This window comes from Drosophila serrata, unplaced genomic scaffold (genome assembly GCF_035046125.1).
Source record: "Drosophila serrata isolate PLE 108 unplaced genomic scaffold, ASM3504612v1 contig_264, whole genome shotgun sequence".
Lineage (NCBI taxonomy): Eukaryota > Metazoa > Arthropoda > Insecta > Diptera > Drosophilidae > Drosophila > Drosophila serrata.
Genome location: NW_028257162.1, coordinates 235,478 through 255,601, shown reverse-complemented (window position 1 = coordinate 255,601; position 20,124 = coordinate 235,478). Strand labels below are relative to the sequence as shown.

General features: G+C 37.4%; 1 protein-coding gene across 9 annotated transcripts in view; it reads right to left on the bottom strand.

Annotated features, from left to right (window-relative positions):
* Positions 1 to 20,124, bottom strand: part of AGO3 (Argonaute 3) — a 241,481-nt gene that overhangs the window by 206,022 nt on the left and 15,335 nt on the right. For 8 of the 9 annotated variants that reach the window (XR_015271751.1, XR_015271752.1, XR_015271753.1 and 5 more), the window contains exon 2: positions 9,030 to 9,414. The exons of the other annotated variant lie outside the window; for it this stretch is intronic. Coding sequence is in view for 3 of the 8 variants with exons in the window: in XM_086833002.1 (XP_086689128.1) it covers positions 9,030 to 9,411 (382 nt within the window). In the remaining 5 variants the exon portion in view is untranslated. The remainder of the gene's footprint in view (positions 1 to 9,029; positions 9,415 to 20,124) is intronic. 9 annotated transcript variants of the gene reach the window in all.

The window sequence follows — 20,124 nt, the reverse complement described above, 5'->3', positions numbered from 1 at the left end:
TGTCCGGGTAACCAAGCTATTTGTACCCTGTTGTCCTCTGCAAGTCTGTTTAGTGCCTCTTTGCATTTGGCCACTAGAGCTGTTGCGAGGGATTTTATGTCCGCTTGGCTGTCTGAGGAGGGGTGGACCGATTAAGGGGGTGGACCACCCTGACATTTTTTAAAAATCTGATATTTTTTTTACTTAATCTTGATGCCGATATTCTTACGGTCATTTTAAGACATTTGGCTTAAAAATATCTCATTACTTGTAGATTCTACAGCCATTAGAAGTGAGCGCTGCCGGTATACATTAGAGTACTTTCTCAAAACTACGTTTTTGAAAACGGTCTACATAATTTCTCAAAACCTGCTGGACTGATTCTTTTCAAATTTTTTACACAGCTTCTTCGTCGTCTGCGTATGCTACCACTTTTACACCTTCACTGTTAAGCGCTTTAAATATGTCATCTATGTTTATCAGCCATAGCAGCGGAGACAGTACTCCTCCCTGAGGTGTGCCTCTCTTCATAAATCTTGTGTGATGACCGTCACTCAGTTCGGCTGTTGTCTGTCTGCTCGTAAGCATTGCGCCGATTCAGGTTCTGATACCTTCTTCAACTCCTACCTTGTTGAGGGAGCTCAGGATTTTGTCTGCGTTTACATTATTGAAGGCCCCCTCTATATCTAAAAAGTTGGCCAGAGTGTAATTCTTGAAGAGCAGTGCCTTTTCTATGTATCGTATCACTTCATCTAGTGCGGTCTCTGTGGATCTGCATTTCCTGTATGCATGTTAAGCGTCGAAAAGGCTTTCCTTCGTTTTACTTCTGATGTGGATATCTAGTATCCGTTCCAGACGGATTAGTCTGAGGTCAGACTAATCGGACTGTAATCCTTGGCATGGATATGTCCTCTTCTTCCTGGTTTGGCATGTATTTTTTTACATGCTTGGAAGATTGCTTGTAGCCACCTACCCATGCATGTTTTTGTTTCTTGTAGCATTGCTGGTATAATTCCGTCCGGACCCGGACTTTTGTACTTGTCGAAGGAATCGATCGCCCAATAAATCCTTTCCATAGTGACTATCTCTTCCACTCGTATTTGTTGGGCTGCCTTTTCGTTGTTTCTCGTACTCGTGTACTTATTATTTCGACCAGTAGTGTTGCTGCCATAGGAATAATCGGAAAATTTTTACAAAAACAATAACAAATTTTCATCAAATTAAAGATATAACATTTTTTATATAATTCTAGATTTTTATTGAAAATTTTATGAAAATCGAATAGCTGCTATACAAACTATCGTTAGATATAGAGGAAAATGTGAATGTCATACTGTAAATATAACATGTATTGTGAATACCATTAAAGCAGGCACTACTTCGTTGTTTTTTAACATTAATATATTACGTTATATATATTGTATTAATTTTAAGTGATCGAAGTTTCATCTGGAAGGGTGTATAAAGGAAGAGTGCTGATGTAAAATTCCTTTCTTGTTTTTACATATCTTTGAGCCAATATTCTTACGGTCATTTTGAGACCTCGTTCTAAAAAAATATGTCATTATTTGTGGATATTACAATCCATAGAAGTGAGGGCTGCCGGTATACCTTTTTTATCTGCTTATTCGTTTTTCTCAAAACTACGTTTTTTGGAACGTTGTACATGATTTTTCAAAAACTACTAGACGGATTCTCTTCAAATTTTTTACAAAATTTCTCTAAGATTGTGACTAAACAAAATTTTGGAAATAACGCATGGGCTGAAAAGTGCCGGTTTTATAAATCGCGATATTTTTATTGCAGTTAAATTTCTTTTTAGTCAATACAATCTTTCATAAGACAGCTGTTAAAATTTCATGATATTCTATTCATTAGTTTGTGAGTTATTGTGTTATGAGTGATGCTATTTTTTGTATTTTAAAAAAAATAATTTTGTGTTTTAATTTAACACTGATTCTTGATGAGAATGTTTTGAAAAGTTTTATGTGGACTCCGCTCTATCAGAAAAAACAATAAAACGTTGGTTTGCTGACTGTAAACTTGGTCGTAGAGACTCTGAAGATGCAGAACACAGTGGACGTCCTAATGAGGAGGTAACATCGCAAAACATCAACAAAAACAACAAAAAAAAAAAGTGAAGTTGCGTCAGTTAGCTGACATCGTAAAGATATCAAAAGAATGTTTTAGATTTATATTGAATGAGCATTTGACTGGGATGCCGCATTTGCTCACATCAATACAATGCACCGTGTCACAATTCAATCAAAACAATGGCACAAATTACGTGAATTCAATTTCGAATTGTTTCCACATCCACCGAATTCGTCAGATTTGGATCCCAGGGACTACTGGCTTTTTGCAGACCTGAAAAAAATCCTCGCCAGTAAGAAATTTCTCACGAATGAAGAGGTTATCGCCAAAACGGAGGCCTATTTTGAGGCAATAAATAAATCGTCCTACAAAAGCCGTGCGTTACTCTTAATAAAGATTTCTTTAATGAATAAAGCAAATTTTAAACCAAAAAAAAACGTGTTTTCTGAGTTAGGCCAGGGACTTTTCAGCCGATGTATTCAGAAGGATTTCTATTGTTGTCCTGCTAACTTTAATTGTAATCTAAGTGGAGAAATTCAGCTAAGCAATTGGATTCTGCAATTTGATTGGATAGAAAGAGGAAATTTCTGGAAAAACTATGATTAACAATCTGGTATTCAGTGCCAAATAATAAAACTCATGAGCCCCCCGCTATACAGCTATGGTCATATAATTGGCACACATTTTTTGTATTGTTTCTTTAATTATTTAACAAAATGTAAGCCACATAGAAAAAATATTTTTCCAGTAAATATATACTGGACTTATACACTTTAGGCTGCACTATTAATCTTCCCGTTATAATTATCATCTTTCCTTAAATTGTCAATTTCGATCAAGAACCGCCATTTTAAGATGGTCACATAATTGACACACTTTGATAAAAATTAAATTTTTTATTTAAAAACGGAGTTTTTACACTTTCTGCTATTTTTATATCACTTTATATTTAATTTATGTACGGGTAAAACTTGTACTTTAAAAGAACAAAGGATTATTTATAGTCTAAAGGAATTGATCCAAAAATAAGCTAATAGGTAAAATCATGGGTTGTTTTTGAAAAATGCAAAATTATGCAATTTCATTAGTCAATAAAATTTGAAACCAAAAGCCTCGAAAACGACTTAAGGCTTGGAAAGACTAAAGTTGGAAAGAGCAAAAATGACCCTTTTTCAGTCTGCTTGTAAAATTATGATTGAAATCTAAGATAAATCGAACTAGAAACTCGTTTCAAGAAGAATTATTGAAACTGGGCTCTATGGATGCGTAGGAAGGATACAGCTCCAGTCAAAGGCAAATATAAACAAGAAAGGAAACTAACTTCGGCACGCCGAAGTTTATTTACCCTTGCAGATAGAACTTCTTTGACTAGGAATCCATACACTATAAATTATATATATTTTTGTTAAAAACAATGAAGTAATAGCTGCTTTCATTTTATTCACTTTTACATATTATATTTGCAGTTTTACATTCCCAGATTTGCATTTTTCCTCAACATCAAACGATCGTTTGTATGGCACCTATATGACATAGTCGCCTGATTTTTATGAAATTTGACCCAAAGTTTAAGACTAATATAAAATGGCTATACCTCAAATTTGATGAAAATCAGTTGAAAACTGAAAAAGTTATACATCTAATTTTATTATTTTCTCGATCGTTCCCATGGGAGCTATATGATATAGTGGTCCGATTTTCATAAAATTTTATACAAAATTGTAGAGTATAGTAAAATGGCTATATCTCAAATTTGATCCAATTCCATTGAAAACTGAAAAAGTTAAATTTTTTTTTGTAAACATTTTCCGATCATTCCAATGGCAGCTATATGATATAGTCGTCCGATCCGGCCCGTTCCGACATATATACGAGTGACAGTATATAGAAGGCTAACTACAAAGTTTCATTCAGATAGCTTCAAAACTGAGAGACTAGTTTGCGTAGAAACGGACAGACGGACAGAAGGACATACGGACAGACGGACATGGCTAGATCGACTCGGCTGTTGATCCTGATCAAGAATATATATACTTTATATAGTCGGAGGTGCCTCCTTCACTGCGTTGCAAACTTCTGACTGAAATTATAATACCCTGCAAGGGTATAAAAACAATGAAGTAATACCTGCATTCATTTCATTCACCTATACATATTATATTTGCAGTTTTACAGTCACAGATTTGCATCTTTGCTCCACATCTAACTATCGTTTGTATGGCGCCTATGTGATATAGTCGTCCGATTTTCATAAAATTTAACACAAAATTTTTGACTGATATAAAATGGCTATATCTCAAATTTAATGAAAATCTGCTGAAAACTGAAAACGTTATAATTTTTAATTGTATTCATTTTTTGATCGTTTCTTTGGCAGCTATGTGATATAGAAGTCCGGTTTTTTTTATAACTTTTCACAAAACTGTAGATTAAAATAAAATGGCTATATCTCATATTTGATGAAAATCTGGTGAAAACTGAAGAAGTTAAAATTTTTTCAAACTGAAAATGTTATACTTTTTAATTGAATTAATTTCTCGATCGTTCATATGGGAGCTATATGATGTAGTCGTCCAATTTTCATAAAATTTTACACAAAATTGTAGAATAATATGAAATGGCTATATCTTAAATTTGATTAAATTCTCTTGAAAACTAAAAATGTTTTCGCCACCGCGATTGTCAGTCTCCCGACAAAAGCCACCGCCATTCTCATTCCTCTCAAATTTCTCGATCGTTCCTATGGGAGCTATATGATATAATAGTCCAATTTTCATAAAATTTTACACAAAATTGTAGAATAATATAAACCGGCTATATCTCAAATCTGTTGAAAACTAAAAATGTTATAATTTTTCTTGTAAAAATTTTCCGATCATTCCTATGGCAGCTATATGATATAGTCGTCCTATCCGGACCGTTCCGACATATATACGAGTGAGAGTATATAGAAGACTAACTGCAAAGTTTCATTCAGATAGCTTCAAAACTGAGAGACTAGTTTGCGTAGAAACGGACAGACGGACATGGCTAGATCGACTCGGCTCTTGATCCTGATCAAGAATATATATACTTTATATAGTCGGAGGTGCCTCCTTTACTGCTTTGCAAACTTCTGACTGAAATTATAATACCCTGCAAGGGTATAAAAAGCGTTGGTTCTTTGCAAAGACACAAACAGAGAAAATCACTTCATTTTGGAAAACAATGATATAAAGTTATGAAAACAAGATAAATAAGATAAGGGTCCCACCCTGGGAAAACATTTGTTGGACGTCTATAAGGCTTAATCCTTAATCCGAGATACCACACAATATCAGTTAAGCATGGGGAAGTCAAAATAAAGTATTGGGCTGCATTTTCTAGGCTTGGTGTGGTGGCGATCGTCCGAATAAATGGGATTAAAAATTGATTTGAATGTTTAGAATTATAAAACAACATTATGGATCCATATTCATTTAATAATAGCACTGCAAAGTGGATCCTTATGAGGGATAGTGATCCAAATCATTCATCAAGGTTCGTACAGAAGAGGTTTCGGAAAGAAAAACTTTAAGTTAAGAAATAGCCAGCACAAGGTTCACACTTGAAACGTAGCAAGAACTATTAGAATGATGTACAAGTGGCTTCTGGCCAGAAAAAAATTAAAAATAACAATGATTTGTGGGCTGGGGCTCAAAAAGCCTGGTACTCATCCCAAACGAACGTTAAAATTTTTTTTACTTTTTTGTATATTTTTGAAAATAACTTAAAAAATTTGATTTTTCTTTGAAATCTTTTTTATGTTATAAAAAGTTTAATAAATAGGCTAGAAAATGTAATATTAGCTTTCCCCTTTTTGTTTACATTTAATTAAAAAAACTTATACTACGAAATTTTTTGTGCCAATTATATGACCATAGCTATAACTCTTGGGACTTTGTTAATTGAAAAATCATTAAAATCCCATATAATCCACAGCCTTCAAACAAACAAATAAAAATTTAAGTGAATTTGACAAAATTAAATGGTGTTAAATTTCTGTGCATACATTTTATGTGCTTTTGCCATTTTGGCGGATGTTGTGGGCATCTTTAATCCGTATGGGATCCACGTACAAACTTTGGATAGCTCACTTGCCAAATAAAATGCATCCTTTGTGCATTTTTGGCGCTGGTTTCTGGCATCATTAACCCTCAATGGTGTATAAGTGCACATTTAACCTTTATATTATATTAATAAAATGACTATTTCGGCACCGACTGATATTAAAAATTTCATTTCATTAAGAGATTCATTGATTATGGAATATTGGTTGGATTATTCTTTTTTACGGAAAGCGAAAGGGAACTATCGGCCAAGCCTAATGCAATACTAATATTGGCTATGCAAAAGCACGGCCGGGTTATTAGCGACATTATACGTATGAGAACGGCATTTGAAGCATAAACTATTTCATTCGAAAAGTTTCAAATGGAATACCAAAAGCAACTTCTCAAAACATATTGTGAAAAATTTATGGATATCCAGGCAGAAATCGATATTTGTATTATAACAAAAACTATATATCGGTCTGCAATGGGAAAAGTCGAGCCTCAGTGACTTAGTCAAGGGGATATCAGTTATTATCTTCACACGTGCCAGTTACAAAAAATTAATCGACGTAAAATTTTTGGAAAACATTTTAAGTTTTCTTTTTATGGGTTTAGTTCATTATGACCTATTTTTATTTTTAAAGTTAGTTACATTAGAAATGTGAAAGCGTTTTAAATTTCAGACTTGACTTATGAAAAAGACAATATATGTTTGATCTTTTTCGACCTTCTTAAGGTATCAAAACCCTTTGAATCAGGCTAGAGGTCATTTATTGATTGGGATTTGGGTCCTTTACGCATAGTTTTCAACCATTGGGTAGTAAATAGAAAAAAAATGTCCAAGGTGGAGTACACTTCCAAATCCCGTTTTGAGAAAACCTAGATTATAATAAGTTACCTGGTTACATGGTAAGTTACATGGTTCGATTTTGCGATTTAGTTAAGTCGGCGATACCAACATTTAGCTGCTGAGGAGTCAACTTAAAGTAAAGGAAAACCTAATCATGTATTACAACTGAATAAAAGTATCGATATAGCTCAGAAACGAATTAAAGTTTAAGCAGTTGTCAAACTTCCGTGGCTCTGTCCGTCATTTAAGGGATCGATTTCATCAAACACAATGGATTTCATCAAAGGAGAAATCTGAAAATTTAACATCAGATCGACAACGTCTAGATCCTTTTGTATACACGAACGAGCTAGATGGCGATTGCTCTCAAAGCCGGAATTTGTTTCACTATTTCTTCAAAATCTACATTGGACTGTGTACCATGCCGGTGCCAAGGTGATACTATCACTTTTGATACAGCAAAAAGGGATAAGAACCTGTGTTAATGGGGCAAATAATGCCCCGCTGAAAAATGAGTTCTCTTCTGGTTTGTGGGGTAGCCTTTTGCAGTTCATTTTATGCATCTTCAGATTTTAATATAAAAAAATCAGATTTTAATCTCAAAATTGATGAAAAGCGGTTGATAACTGAAAAAGTTATGATTTTATTAATTTCTAGATCGTTCCTATGGCAGCTGTATGATGTAGTCCATTTTTTTTTTTTTTAATTTTACTCAGAATTTTAGAATAATACAAAATGCCTATATCTTATATGTAATATAAATCTGTTGAAAACTGTTAAGAGGGTAGACCACCCTGACTTAATCTTGATGCCGATATTCTTACGGCCTTTTTAAGACATCGGCCTTAAAAATATCTCATTACTTGTACATTCTACAGCCATTAGAAGTGAGCGCTGCCGGTATACCTTAAAGTACTTTCTTTATCTTCTTTTACGTTTTTCTTAAAACTAGTGTACATGATTTCTCAAAAACTGCCGGACCGATTCTTTTAAATTTTTTTTACATACGTTCTCTATAACGTCCTCTATGGCATTACGTAGGATTTTTTTTGATATAATTTTTCGTTTTAAAGTTATAAAATTTTAAATCAAAAATTTCGTCTAAAAAAGTTTTTTTTTTAAGTGACTGTATAAGCACAAGTTAGTGTTAGGAAACGAACATGCATTGCTTCGGGATAACATTTATATTCAACAAGAACTGAAAATGGTAAAATTTTTGTTGTAAAAGTGTTCGGATCGTTCCTGTGGCACCTATATGATAAAATAGTGCGATCCGACCCGTTCCGACATATATACGAGTGAGAGTAAATAGAACAGAACATAGAATAAATTAAAGTCAAGCTGCAAAGTTTCATTCAGGTAGCTTCAAAACTGAGAGACCAGTTTGCGTAGAAACGAACAAACGGATATGGCTAAATCGACTAGGCTGTTGATGCTGATCAATATATATATATACTTTATATGGCCGGAGGTGACTTCTTCACTGCGTTGCAAACATCTGACTTCAATTTTAAAACCCTGCAAGGGTATAATAGATTCGAATGAAATTTAAACAAAATTAATTGTAAGAACATAGGCTGGCATAGCCCTATATGCCCAAAATTCGGATGCTGATTGTGTAAGCAGTCTCAGATCTAAGATTGAGAAGGGTGGCAGCGCCAGCGTAATGAATTCTTTGAACTTCATCGTTGCTACGTGCTCCTTCTTCGTTGCAATGCAAATTCCGCAGCTAGGCCGCTAGCCATTAATTAATTAATTAAATTTAATTATTTTTCCCGAAAAGTACCACGAAGTTTTGAGCAGTTATAAGTTATAGTCCTTCGATCTGGCCCGTTCCGACTTAGTGAGAGCAGACAATACAGTTTTTAAGTTTCAAAGTTACATTTAAAACTGAGAGACTAGCTTGCGTAGAAGCAGACATGGCGGGATCGACTCTGCTGTTGATAATGAACAAAAAATAATATAGTTTACAGGGTCGGAACTAACTCCTTTACTGCGTTGCAATTGTATAAATATTTTCAAAAAAATCATACCTTTTGATCCGTGTACTACGTTGGGGTAAAAAAGATCATTGCCTGAAATATCTTTTCCCAATTGAGAACCTTTTGATTCTCCAATACGTGTAGCTTTAGAAAGCGAATGTTCATTCAAAATAACTTCTTTAAATGACGCTTTTTCATTTTTTAATGATTGTATTAGTTGTGCCCGTCCTCGACCTACTGAAATGTTAACGTGTTCCAAAGAATTTAAGATATCACATCCTATTTTCTTTTCAAATCGAAGAGACTCTCCACTTGAACCGGAATGGTCTACATCCAAACCGCTATCTATTTCACGATCATCACTTGAAGATGAAATTTCGGAAGTGCAATTCTTTTTGTTAAATAAACTCAATAGATTTCCTCTGCCCGACATATTCTGAAATAAATAAAAAAAATTTTTTTTTAGTTTTTTTTTACATAGTTTTAATTAAATGACAACAAAACGTTAATGTTGCCTATAAAATATTGATATTTGTTGCAGTACCGAAACGATTAAGAATGCAATATAAAGAAAAAATATTGAAAAACTACAACATAAGAATACAATGTACATAAATATACCCTTCTCAAATATTAATTTTCCAATTCCAAAAGAAGAAAGATTGTAGAACTGATAAAGTTTATAGGGTGATATATAAATACATATATATAAATAAACGTTTTTAATTAGTAATACATAAAATTACAATATTTGTTTTCTTAGTGTGAAATTTTAGAAGACTCCGCTTTAAGTCACCGGCTACCATTTAGATTTGTTCGTTGTATTGTTCTTTATTGAATGCATTTTATATCTTAACAATTTTGGTTACTTGGCCTTATTCTAATGCGAAGCTAACTCTAACGTAGGCGATCATATTACATTTGCACTTGAACTAGTGCTTGCATTGCAACTAAGTGTCACAATGATTTTGTATGTTTTAAGCATTGGCATATATTGCTGTTATGCATTATCCTTATATGTTTTTATATTATTATGCGCACATCACATCTCCAGTTTTTTTAATAAAAAAGTATTTAATATAAAAATATATATTTTTGTGTTTTTTTTTTTCAATTTGACAGGGCTGATCAGAGCAATTCTTATAAATTTTTTTTTTTTAATTTTAATTTTATTTTGCAAATTTTTTAACCAATCCTTATATACTTTTTGTCTCTTACTTTTCGTATCTTTTATAACTACATTGTTGTTTCCTCTATTCCTATGACCTCAAATGGTCCTAAATAGACAGGATCTAATTTGTGTGCAGTTTCGTTTTTTAGTATTACCTTATCTAGCTTCTTATCATAATTTTCTTTATTCTTTGTCTTATGCTCTTTTAACATTATCCTAGCTCTTTTATATGCTATTTCTAATCTATATTTTGTTACCTTAGCATAATCATCTATATTATATAGGGGGTCTATTGTATGGTCGCTATTAAAATATTTTGGCAAGTTGCTTTGCTTGCCAAAAACCAGCTCATATGGACAATAATTATGTGCTATTGAGGGTGTTGTGTTGAAACAATAAACAACGTAAGGAAGCCAAACGTCTCAATCAGTTTTGTCTACTGATATATACGAACGAATATACTCATTGAATGTTCTATGGCTTCTTTCCACAGTACCTACCGTTCTATGATGGTGCGCCTTAGATGTTTTGTTTTTAATATTCATGTGTTTACACAGGTCATTTATGATTGAATTCTTATATTCTGTTCCCATGTCCGTAATGAACGTCTTCATTGGACCGTACTTCAGAATAAAAGATTCAAAAATTGCCTTTGTGACAGTATTGGCACTTTTGTTTGTTACAGGTATCGCTACTAAATATTTGGTGAGATCACACATAAGTGTGACTGCGTATTCATTACCGTTTTCTGATTTAGGCAATGGGCCAATAGTATCGACTATTACTCTGTCGAAAGCTTTTAAGGGGGTTTTGGTTAGTGTCAATGGTGTCTTGGTATGTATCGTTGTTTTCGATTTCTGACATTCTTGACATTTTCTTACATATTCCCTAATATCACGAGTCATATTTTTCTAATATTAGGCTCGCTTTATTTTTGATAACGTTTTAGTAATTCCTGTATGACCTCCTTGTATGGGATCGTCATGATTTGTAAACAGTATTGCTTCTATATCATTTTTATTTTCTAGTATGGTCACCGGCTTGAGTAGCGCTACTCTTATTGATTTTAATATCTTATTGCCCATAACTTTGAAAGATTCGATTGAAATAGTTTCAAATATCTTTCCACTCGGTGCCACTTTAAGTTGACTAATGCCTAATACACCGGCTTCTTTTTCAAGCCTTTGGAAGAGCTGACCTAAGTCAAGTGTTCCATTGGTGTAAAGGTCGTCATCATTAATTCTTGCTATAACCTTCTTTCCATGTTTAAACAAACATTTATAAGTCATTATTAGCAAGGTCACAACTTTACGTACCTCGTCATTATAGATGAATTCGTATACGTTGGGCTAAGAAGCATCGACTATAGTTTGCATAGGCAAAGTATTTTTTTCTCCTGCGCAGGAATTTTTCTGTTTACTTTGTTGCCTGGTAGTGACTTTTAGGACTTTTGTTTGTAATTCCTTGATATCACTTATTGTGATTCTTGTAGTTCAAGTCTCATGCTTGTTAGTTTAGAACTAGGGTTCACCATTGAAAATAGATAGGTTAGTGGTTAGTGTCTGCCATAAACATATGATCTAAAGTGGGTTATTGCCCAATGAATAGCTGCTAATTCTTGTTCTGTTGTGCTTTTGATACTTTCACCCTTAGTGAATGCTCTTGACGCGGAAACAACTGGAAGTTGGAGTCTATCTCTGTTTTAAGTTAAAACAACTATACACGCTTGCTTACTAGCATCTGTTATTATGCAAAATTCCTTACTAAAATCTGGGTATTGCAGCAAAATAAGTTTAATTAGCGCAGATTTTAAATGATCAAATGCGAGCTGGCAATCAGCTGTCCACTCAAATTTAACATCTTTTTTACATAACTTTGTTATGTGACGGGAATATTCGGCGAAGTTCTTAATGAATCTTCTATAATAATTGCAAAATGCAACGAAACTTCTAACGCTGTCCGCATCATGTGGGACTGGGTATTTTTTGCTCAGAGCAACCAATGACTATTACATCATCCATGTATAGGAATGCTTGCGAGGGTTCAAGTCCGGAGAATTCTATAGTCATCATTCTCTGGAACGAATTATTTTTAAGCCGAATGGTAATCGCGTGAAGCGATATAAGCCATTGCTCGTTGAAAATGATGTTAAATTTCTGGAACTATTTTCAAGTTAAATTTAGTGAAAACCCGACATTAAGTCGAGACATGAGAAGTATTTTGCTCTGCCTAGTTGACCCAAAACGTCATAAATTCTCATAGGGAGCGGAAACTTATCTGATAGTAGTCTTTTATTTATCTGACGTTAATATATGACTAATCTCAATTTTTTCTCATCCGAACCCGGGAGAGATTTTTTAGGCACTAGCAACAGTTGGCTATTATATTATGTATGTAACATATTTGCCTGTTTGTAGCTCGATTTGGACAAGGCCTTTAGATTTTATTACACCCTGTCCAATACCCTGTATATTTAGTATTATTTCCTCTATTGTTATTATTATTATTTTGGCCTCTCTTGTTGTTTTTATTATTGTAACCGGTGTTATAATTATTGTAACCGTTGTTTCGGTTATTACCTCTTCCGCGTTTATTATTTTGTCTTCCTTGATAGTGCAAGAATGCGTGTGCCTGGCCGGTTGCTTCACTGCAACTGTTTACAAATTTGGATATGGCATCATTCATGCTATTGAATGCGCCGGCCTCCATGATAAGCTTAACATTTTCGTTAGTACAGTATTTGGTCATTGCCTTTATGGCGAGCGCAATGCTGTACTTTGAGTCCAAATCCGTGGATAGACCATCGTGCAAGTAAGCTCCCTGCAACGACTTTGTTAGTTCTTCCACGTCCTGCACTGTACACTGTCTCGTGTGTTTCTCTGCCAACCTCGCAGTATTTTTGTTAACAACATCAACGATGTCGTTGTATTGTTGTATTATAATTCGAACCAGAGTGTCAATTTTTATGACCGTATCTCGGTTTATGCATTTATTCGATCTATCAAATTTATCTCGGCTTTCGTTAATTTATTTATTTATTTACTATATGGTTCCATTCCATATTTAAGAAAGGAATAAAATCATTTTAATGAATTTTGTGTTTCTATTTCTGGTATTATTTTCGTCTATCTTCTATATATATAAAAACGCTCTGTTCGTGTCTACATCCTTCATAGACTTGAAAAGTTCAGAACCGTTTAAGCCCAAATTTTTACACAACATGCGTTGAGGTTCCAGCTCGGTTATTGTCTACTTTTGATGTTGATAGCTTATCTGCGGTTGCGAATATATCAATTTTTTTAGCGTTTCCCCGTGCCCCTACTGCTGCGCCCTCTACAGGCAGCCAGCTGAATCAAAGCATTTCCTGTCAAACATTCAAAACATATTGAAAGAAGAAACTTGAAAAGTTCTGAACCGTTTAAGCCCAAATTTTTAGAGAACATGCGTTGAGGTTCCAGCTCGGTTATTGTCTACTATTGATGTTGATAGCTTATCTGCATTTGGGAATATATCACTTTTTTCGCGTTTCCCCGTGCCCCTACTGCTGCGCCCTCTACAGGCAGCCAGCTGAATCAAAGCATTTCCTGTCAAACGTTCAAAACATATTGAAAGAAGAAATTGGAGATACAAATTTTATTTTTTTGTTCAGGTTCAGTAAGAAACGAAGTCATGCCACCAAAGAAGTCGAGATTGGGTCGTCGTATTCGCAATACAGAAGCAAAAAGACGTAAGATTACGAATATGACTGACGAAGAACGGGCCTCCATCCGAGAGACTGAGCGGCTGCGCGATGAACTTTTACTCATACAGGTTAATGGTTAGGAGGACCGATTGCAATCATATATTGAAATGTCGTCAGTTGTTTCATTAGTACATTGTCGATATGTATGCAAAAATTGAAACAGAACGCTTGCTGTTCCTCCGATTGAATCAGAAGAAACTTCGGTCCGAGGAATATATCCATTTGCGGGATGCTGTGATGAATGACCGTAATACAACCAACGTTGGAAAGCTCACGATTTTGCCATCCTCATACATAGGTAGTCAACGCCACATGCATGAATATGCTCAAGATGCCCAGGCATATGTTCGTTGCTACGGCCGTCCAGACTTATTTATCACCTTCACATGCAATCCAGCTTGGGACGATGTAGTACAGCTGTTATTTCCTGGACAATCGTATAGGGATAGGCATGACATCACAGCCCGTGTTTTCAGACAAAAGCTCAAGTCACTGATGGATTTTATTGTGAAACATGGAGTTTTTGGATCTGTGCGGCGCTGGATGTATTCAGTAGAATGGCAGAAGAGAGGATTGCCGCATGCGCACATTCTGATTTGGCTGTATGATAAAATTACTCCAGACGAAATCGACGATGTTATATGCGCTGAGATTCCACGGGCCGAGGTTGATACGGATTTGCATGAAGTTGTCATCAAGAACATGATCCATGGCCCATGTGGTACCCTCAACCGAAGTTCACCATGCATGGTAGACGGGAAGTGTTTCAAGCGATATCCTCGAGCATTTACAGCCAACACCGTAACAGGGGACGATGGATATCCTCTGTATAGGAGACGGTCAACTGAAGATGGAGGGACTTCGGCAACTTTAAACATGAGAATTGGTGATATTGAGGTAGACAATCGTTGGGTGGTTCCATACTCACCCCTATTGTCAAAATCATACAAAGCGCACATCAACGTAGAATATTGCAATTCCGTGAAATCGATTAAATATATCTGCAAGTACGTGAATAAAGGCAGCGATATGGCAGTTTTTGGTGTTCAGGCAGAAAATGGGGACAGCAATGCAGTACGAGTTGTCGATGAAATATCTCAATACCAGGTTGGAAGATACATAAGCAGCAACGAGGCTGCATGGAGAATTTTTTCGTTCCCCATTCATGAACGCTATCCAGCTTGGCAGTCCATTTGGAGAATGGTCAACGTATCTATTTCACAGAAAGAAATTTGCAAGAAAGAGTCCTGAATCCACCAGCGACAACTTTGACTGCCTTCTTCACCTTATGCCAGGAAGATGATTTTGCCGGAACATTGACGTATTCAGAAGTGCCCTCTTAACCACAATATGCCACAGAGAAACGTGGCAGGGTACAGCTAGTAATATATAAAATGCTATAAAATGCTTTCTAATTCAAACATTTTTGTTATCTAAAAGCGGAATATCGTCTAGATCAACCATTTTAATTTTCTTGTTTAAATAAACATCATTTAACATTTAACATTCAAAAAACTTGGAAAATGTATTGTATTTAATATTTTCTTGTAATTTAATTTTATTTAATTATTTTTGTTTTTATTTTCAAATATAATTTTTGTGTTCTTGTTTGTCTGGGCTCTTTTTTAAATCTTATCAAGGTCATTCGCCTTGCTCAAATTTTTTTCAATCACTTATTGTGCAGCTTGTATATTTTGAAGAATAGATTTGCACACATAATTACTGTTATAATAATTAGAAAGGTATTAGTCAGTCCAAGTTCAATACTTGAAGACTCTATCTTGTTAATAACGTTTGCCGTAGAATCTACGGTCTTAGTATCAATTAAACCCATTGCGGGTAGAAAAATTTTGTAATTATATGGTGCATAACCATTACTTATTTTATATATTTTATCTATTCTATTGTTATTCATGCGATTTACAAATTCCCTACCTAATGGGTCGCTTGGCTTTACGGGCTACACTCTAATCGGGCAACATTACTGTCGCTAAATTTTACAATAGTATTCTTTAAAACAATTTATGCATCGCAGTGCATATATATTTTAGGTAGGTAGGTGTAATAAAAATATGCTCCGGGGGGAGTTTGTATTAATTTCTTTTCTAATATATTTTTTAGAGTAGATAGCTGTGTTTTTTGTGCTTGTGCCATTTTTCGTTGACACCAGTAAAGCATAAATGTGCTCCAGCTCCGCATGGAGTCTTACGGATAAATCCCAGTTAACTGTTAACAGTTGTTACTGCTTAGCAGCTTTAATAGTTCTGCTTTGCGACGCTTGAGACGTTGAACGACCCCCCGTCTTTTATTGCGCATCTAGTAACTTTGTACACACTTTTTCACAATACACTACTCTACTCACTCAGGTTGAATTGTTGTGGTGGCCTATTGGCGTGTTGTCATCTTCTTTTTTTTTTTTGGGGGGGGGGGGTATTCTTGGCGATCTGGGTTTTTCACGGTTTTTCTCAAAAATTTTGCATTGTTCAAGAACGTATATTTATAGTTTTTGGCAGGCCCGGACACATGTCACGGTCGCCATTTAGAAGACTTGTTGTTCGTTGTATTGATCTTTATTGAATGCATTTTATATCTTAACAATTTTGGTTACTTGGCCTTATTCTAATGCGAAGCTGACGCTAACGTAGGCAGAGGAGCGTGTCGCTTATGTATATCACTTAATTCCATATACTTATGCTAGCAGTGAGAAAGTTGTGAGTTCGTTACATACATGTGCTGTTTTGGGTCTGCGTGGGAACGCTGACCAAACAGTTTGAAGTGCTCGCCGTCTGAGTGTGGCGATCATATTACATTTGCACTTCAACTTGTGCTTTGCGCATTGGCATATATTGTTGTTATGCATTATGCTTATATGTTTTTATACTAATATGCGCACATCACAAAATAGTCCCATTGCAGTAAGCCAATTTGAATACCTGCTGTTAAGTCTTGGGGACGAATTTCATTATAAAATTCCGAGTATTTTGGAAATTATACCAGCCTACAGCACTGTAATACCAAAACTTAACAAGATCATGTACACCATAAAAATGTTTACCACTAGACTTTTTGGTGCTGACACTAGGGTCTCTTTAAAGTCGGTTTAATAACCAAAGCGCACTCAGCGGTAGCCGGGCCGTCAGCCGATAGGGTGCACAGGGGGATAAACGGATGACTGCGTCATCTGCCGTAACTGTGTACACCATCGGTAGTGCGACACAGTCGGGCGGACCTAGGCAGTCTTTAATCAGCCTCCCCTCAAGTCAGGTGTGTGATGCGACCCGTGCACACTGACTTTCAGGTTCGCAACTGAGGGGTAAGGCCAGCTGTGTCTGCACGGAGCCTTCCCAGGGCCAGGCAACCCTGGGTCGTAAGTGGCCTTGCCGCAGTTTTGGGGCGAAGCTGCGGTCGACCTTCTTTAAAGCCCCAAACCCCCTCTGGCCCGCTGCGCTTGCCAGGTCGAGCAAAGCGGGCGTTCATGTATTGTAAAAACCGAGCTTCGGAACTACCGGGAGAGGATAAACCCCAAACAATGTCAACGAAGGACGAGAAGGAGTTGCAGAGGCCGAGACTGGTCGCTGCATCTCACATTGCATCGGAGACCGACGGAGAAGAGTCGCAATCCGAGGGGAGAGCGAGTAGCACTCCCCAATCGAAACACACAGGTGGGGCTCAGCTGAGCACCACCTCAGAGATAGCGAAAATGTCTCACCATCTGAGACGAGCGAGGGTCAACAGAGCCCGCTTCGTTCTCGGCAAGATAGCCAAGAATGAGGCTGAGGGCAAAACTGACCCTCGGGATGCCGAGGACAAGGCCAAATATGAGCGGAATATGAGCAGTACAAAGCGGCAAACCCGGCGGCGTTCCAGCCCTCGAAGACAAAGCGAATTCGCACACAGGAAGTGAGCGAAAGCGCACCTAAGAGAGCGAAGGACCCACAGGGTAAGCCGCGTGCTACGAACTTTGTCAGCCAGGCAAAGAAGTTTAGCGAGGTGGCCAGAGACAGTCTGGCTATGGCACTTGTGGACGAGCTTCATGACGAGGGTCGCCTGCTGTAGGAGAAGTGGGAGGAGATCGAGGCCAAGTTGGCCGACATGGTGACCGACAGGTTGGTGGTCAGACGTGGTCAGAGGGCACCGGGTCATCAGGTGCAACGACGGGTTCTGCCGAAGCTTCCTGACGGAGTGTGTGGCTAAGATTAGCGACACATGGGCTGGCCTTAAGATTAGGCTAGCAGTGGCCAGGTTCGTGGCGGCAGATGGGAGCGGAGTCACCCTATCATCAGCGTACATGGCCCATGACGAGCCGGCCCCGCCTGAGCCGGTAGTCAAGCTGCTGCAATGGGCGGAAGCGACGAAGACGACCCTGGTGCTCGGGTGTGATGCAAACGCGAGGCACACGCTCTGGGGTAGTTCGGAGACTAACGAAAGAAGTGAGTCACTCTTTGACAATATTATATGTAGAAATGTAACGATATGCAATAAGGGTAATACCCCGACCTTTATCTTTCCGAGCACGGAAAATTTTCAAGGTTGGGAAGAGGTGTTAGACCTCACATTACTTATAGAACAAAATAATTACAGGGTCGAGAACTGGAGTGTATCAACAGAACACTCCTTCTCAGACCATAGATACATTTTCTTTGATATAACGACACCAGTTAAGAAACAGGTGCCAAGAAGAAACCCCCGTAAGACGGATTGGAACAATTTCAGCGAAATTGTCCGATCTAAAGTAAACGGCAGGAGGATCAAGACAATATCCACAGCAAAGGCACTCGACAAGGAGGTTGAGGACCTAACGAATATTCTGAACAACGCCTTCAAAGAGACTTGTAAGCTAACATTCTCGAAGAAGCAATACCCACCGTGGTGGACAAAGGAATTAAGCGAGCTCAGGAAGAGAGGCGAGAGAGTCCTTTAACCACAGCTATGCAACCCGGGATTGGGGATCATACAAAGAGGCACAAAAAATTTACAAGAAGGCAGTATGAAAGGCCAAGAAAGAGTCCTGGCAAAACTACTGCGAGTCACTGGAAAGCATAAAGGACACGGCGAGAGTAAGCAAAATCCTCGCCAAAGGTCACATAAGCCCTACCCTGATCAACAGGGCAGACGGCTCTGCTACGACGACAATTGAGGAGTCACTAGAGCTACTAGTTGACACCCACTTCCCAGAAAGCCTAAGAGTGAGCTCGGAACCCGAGGAGGGAACGAGCTCTCAAATGGATACACCTACGAAAGACATCATTAACACTGAGCGAATCCAGTGGGCAATAGATTCTTTCGTTAAGTATAAAAGCCCGGGCCCAGACGGCTTAATACCGGCAATGCTACAATCAGCTAAGGACAGTATTTGCAAATGGCTAAAAGCCATTTACGAAGCTTGTTTAAGACTGACGCACGTCCCACTGCTGTGGAGAGAGGCTAAAGTCATTGTTATACCGAAACCGGGCAGAAGGGGGCACATCCTAGCAAAGGATTATAGACCGATAAGTCTCACCTCCTTCACCCTGAAGACACTAGAGAGACTCCTGGACGTCCACATCCGAGAGTCTCTAGAAGGGCATCAACTCTCGGATGCGCAGCATGCGTATCGCAGAGGAAAATCTACGGAAACAGCGATACACGTAGTTGTACATCATGTCGAGAACACATTACAACACAAACAATACACGATGGCAGCCTTCCTAGACATCGAAGGCGCGTTATAATATATATTATATTATTATATAATATATATATTATATATAATATAATAACGTGAACCCCGACTCTATGCTGGGCTCCCTCAACTTGCTAGGTATTGAGAGAGGCATCAGAGAGTGGATCGGAGTCATGCTAAAGAGCAGGACGATCAAAGCCGAACTGAGTGGCACTCACCTCACGCGGACTGTGAAGAGAGGCACACCTCAGGGCGGGGTACTATCGCCCCTACTCTGGCTCACAAATATGAACGCCATATTGACAGATCTCAATACGGGTGGAGTCAAAGCAGTTGCATACGCGGACGACGTAGTACTGCTAGTATAAGGACCATACCCTGACGTTATTAGCGAAATAATGACGGGTGCGCTAGGTCGTTTAAACAAATGGGCAGAAACCTGCGGACTAGGTATCAACCCCACTAAAACGGAACTTATGCTCTTTACGCGAAGAACTAAGATACCTCCTTTCAACATGCCCAGTATTAGCGGCATGAAGCTAAAACTATCGGAGCGAGCGAAGTATCTAGG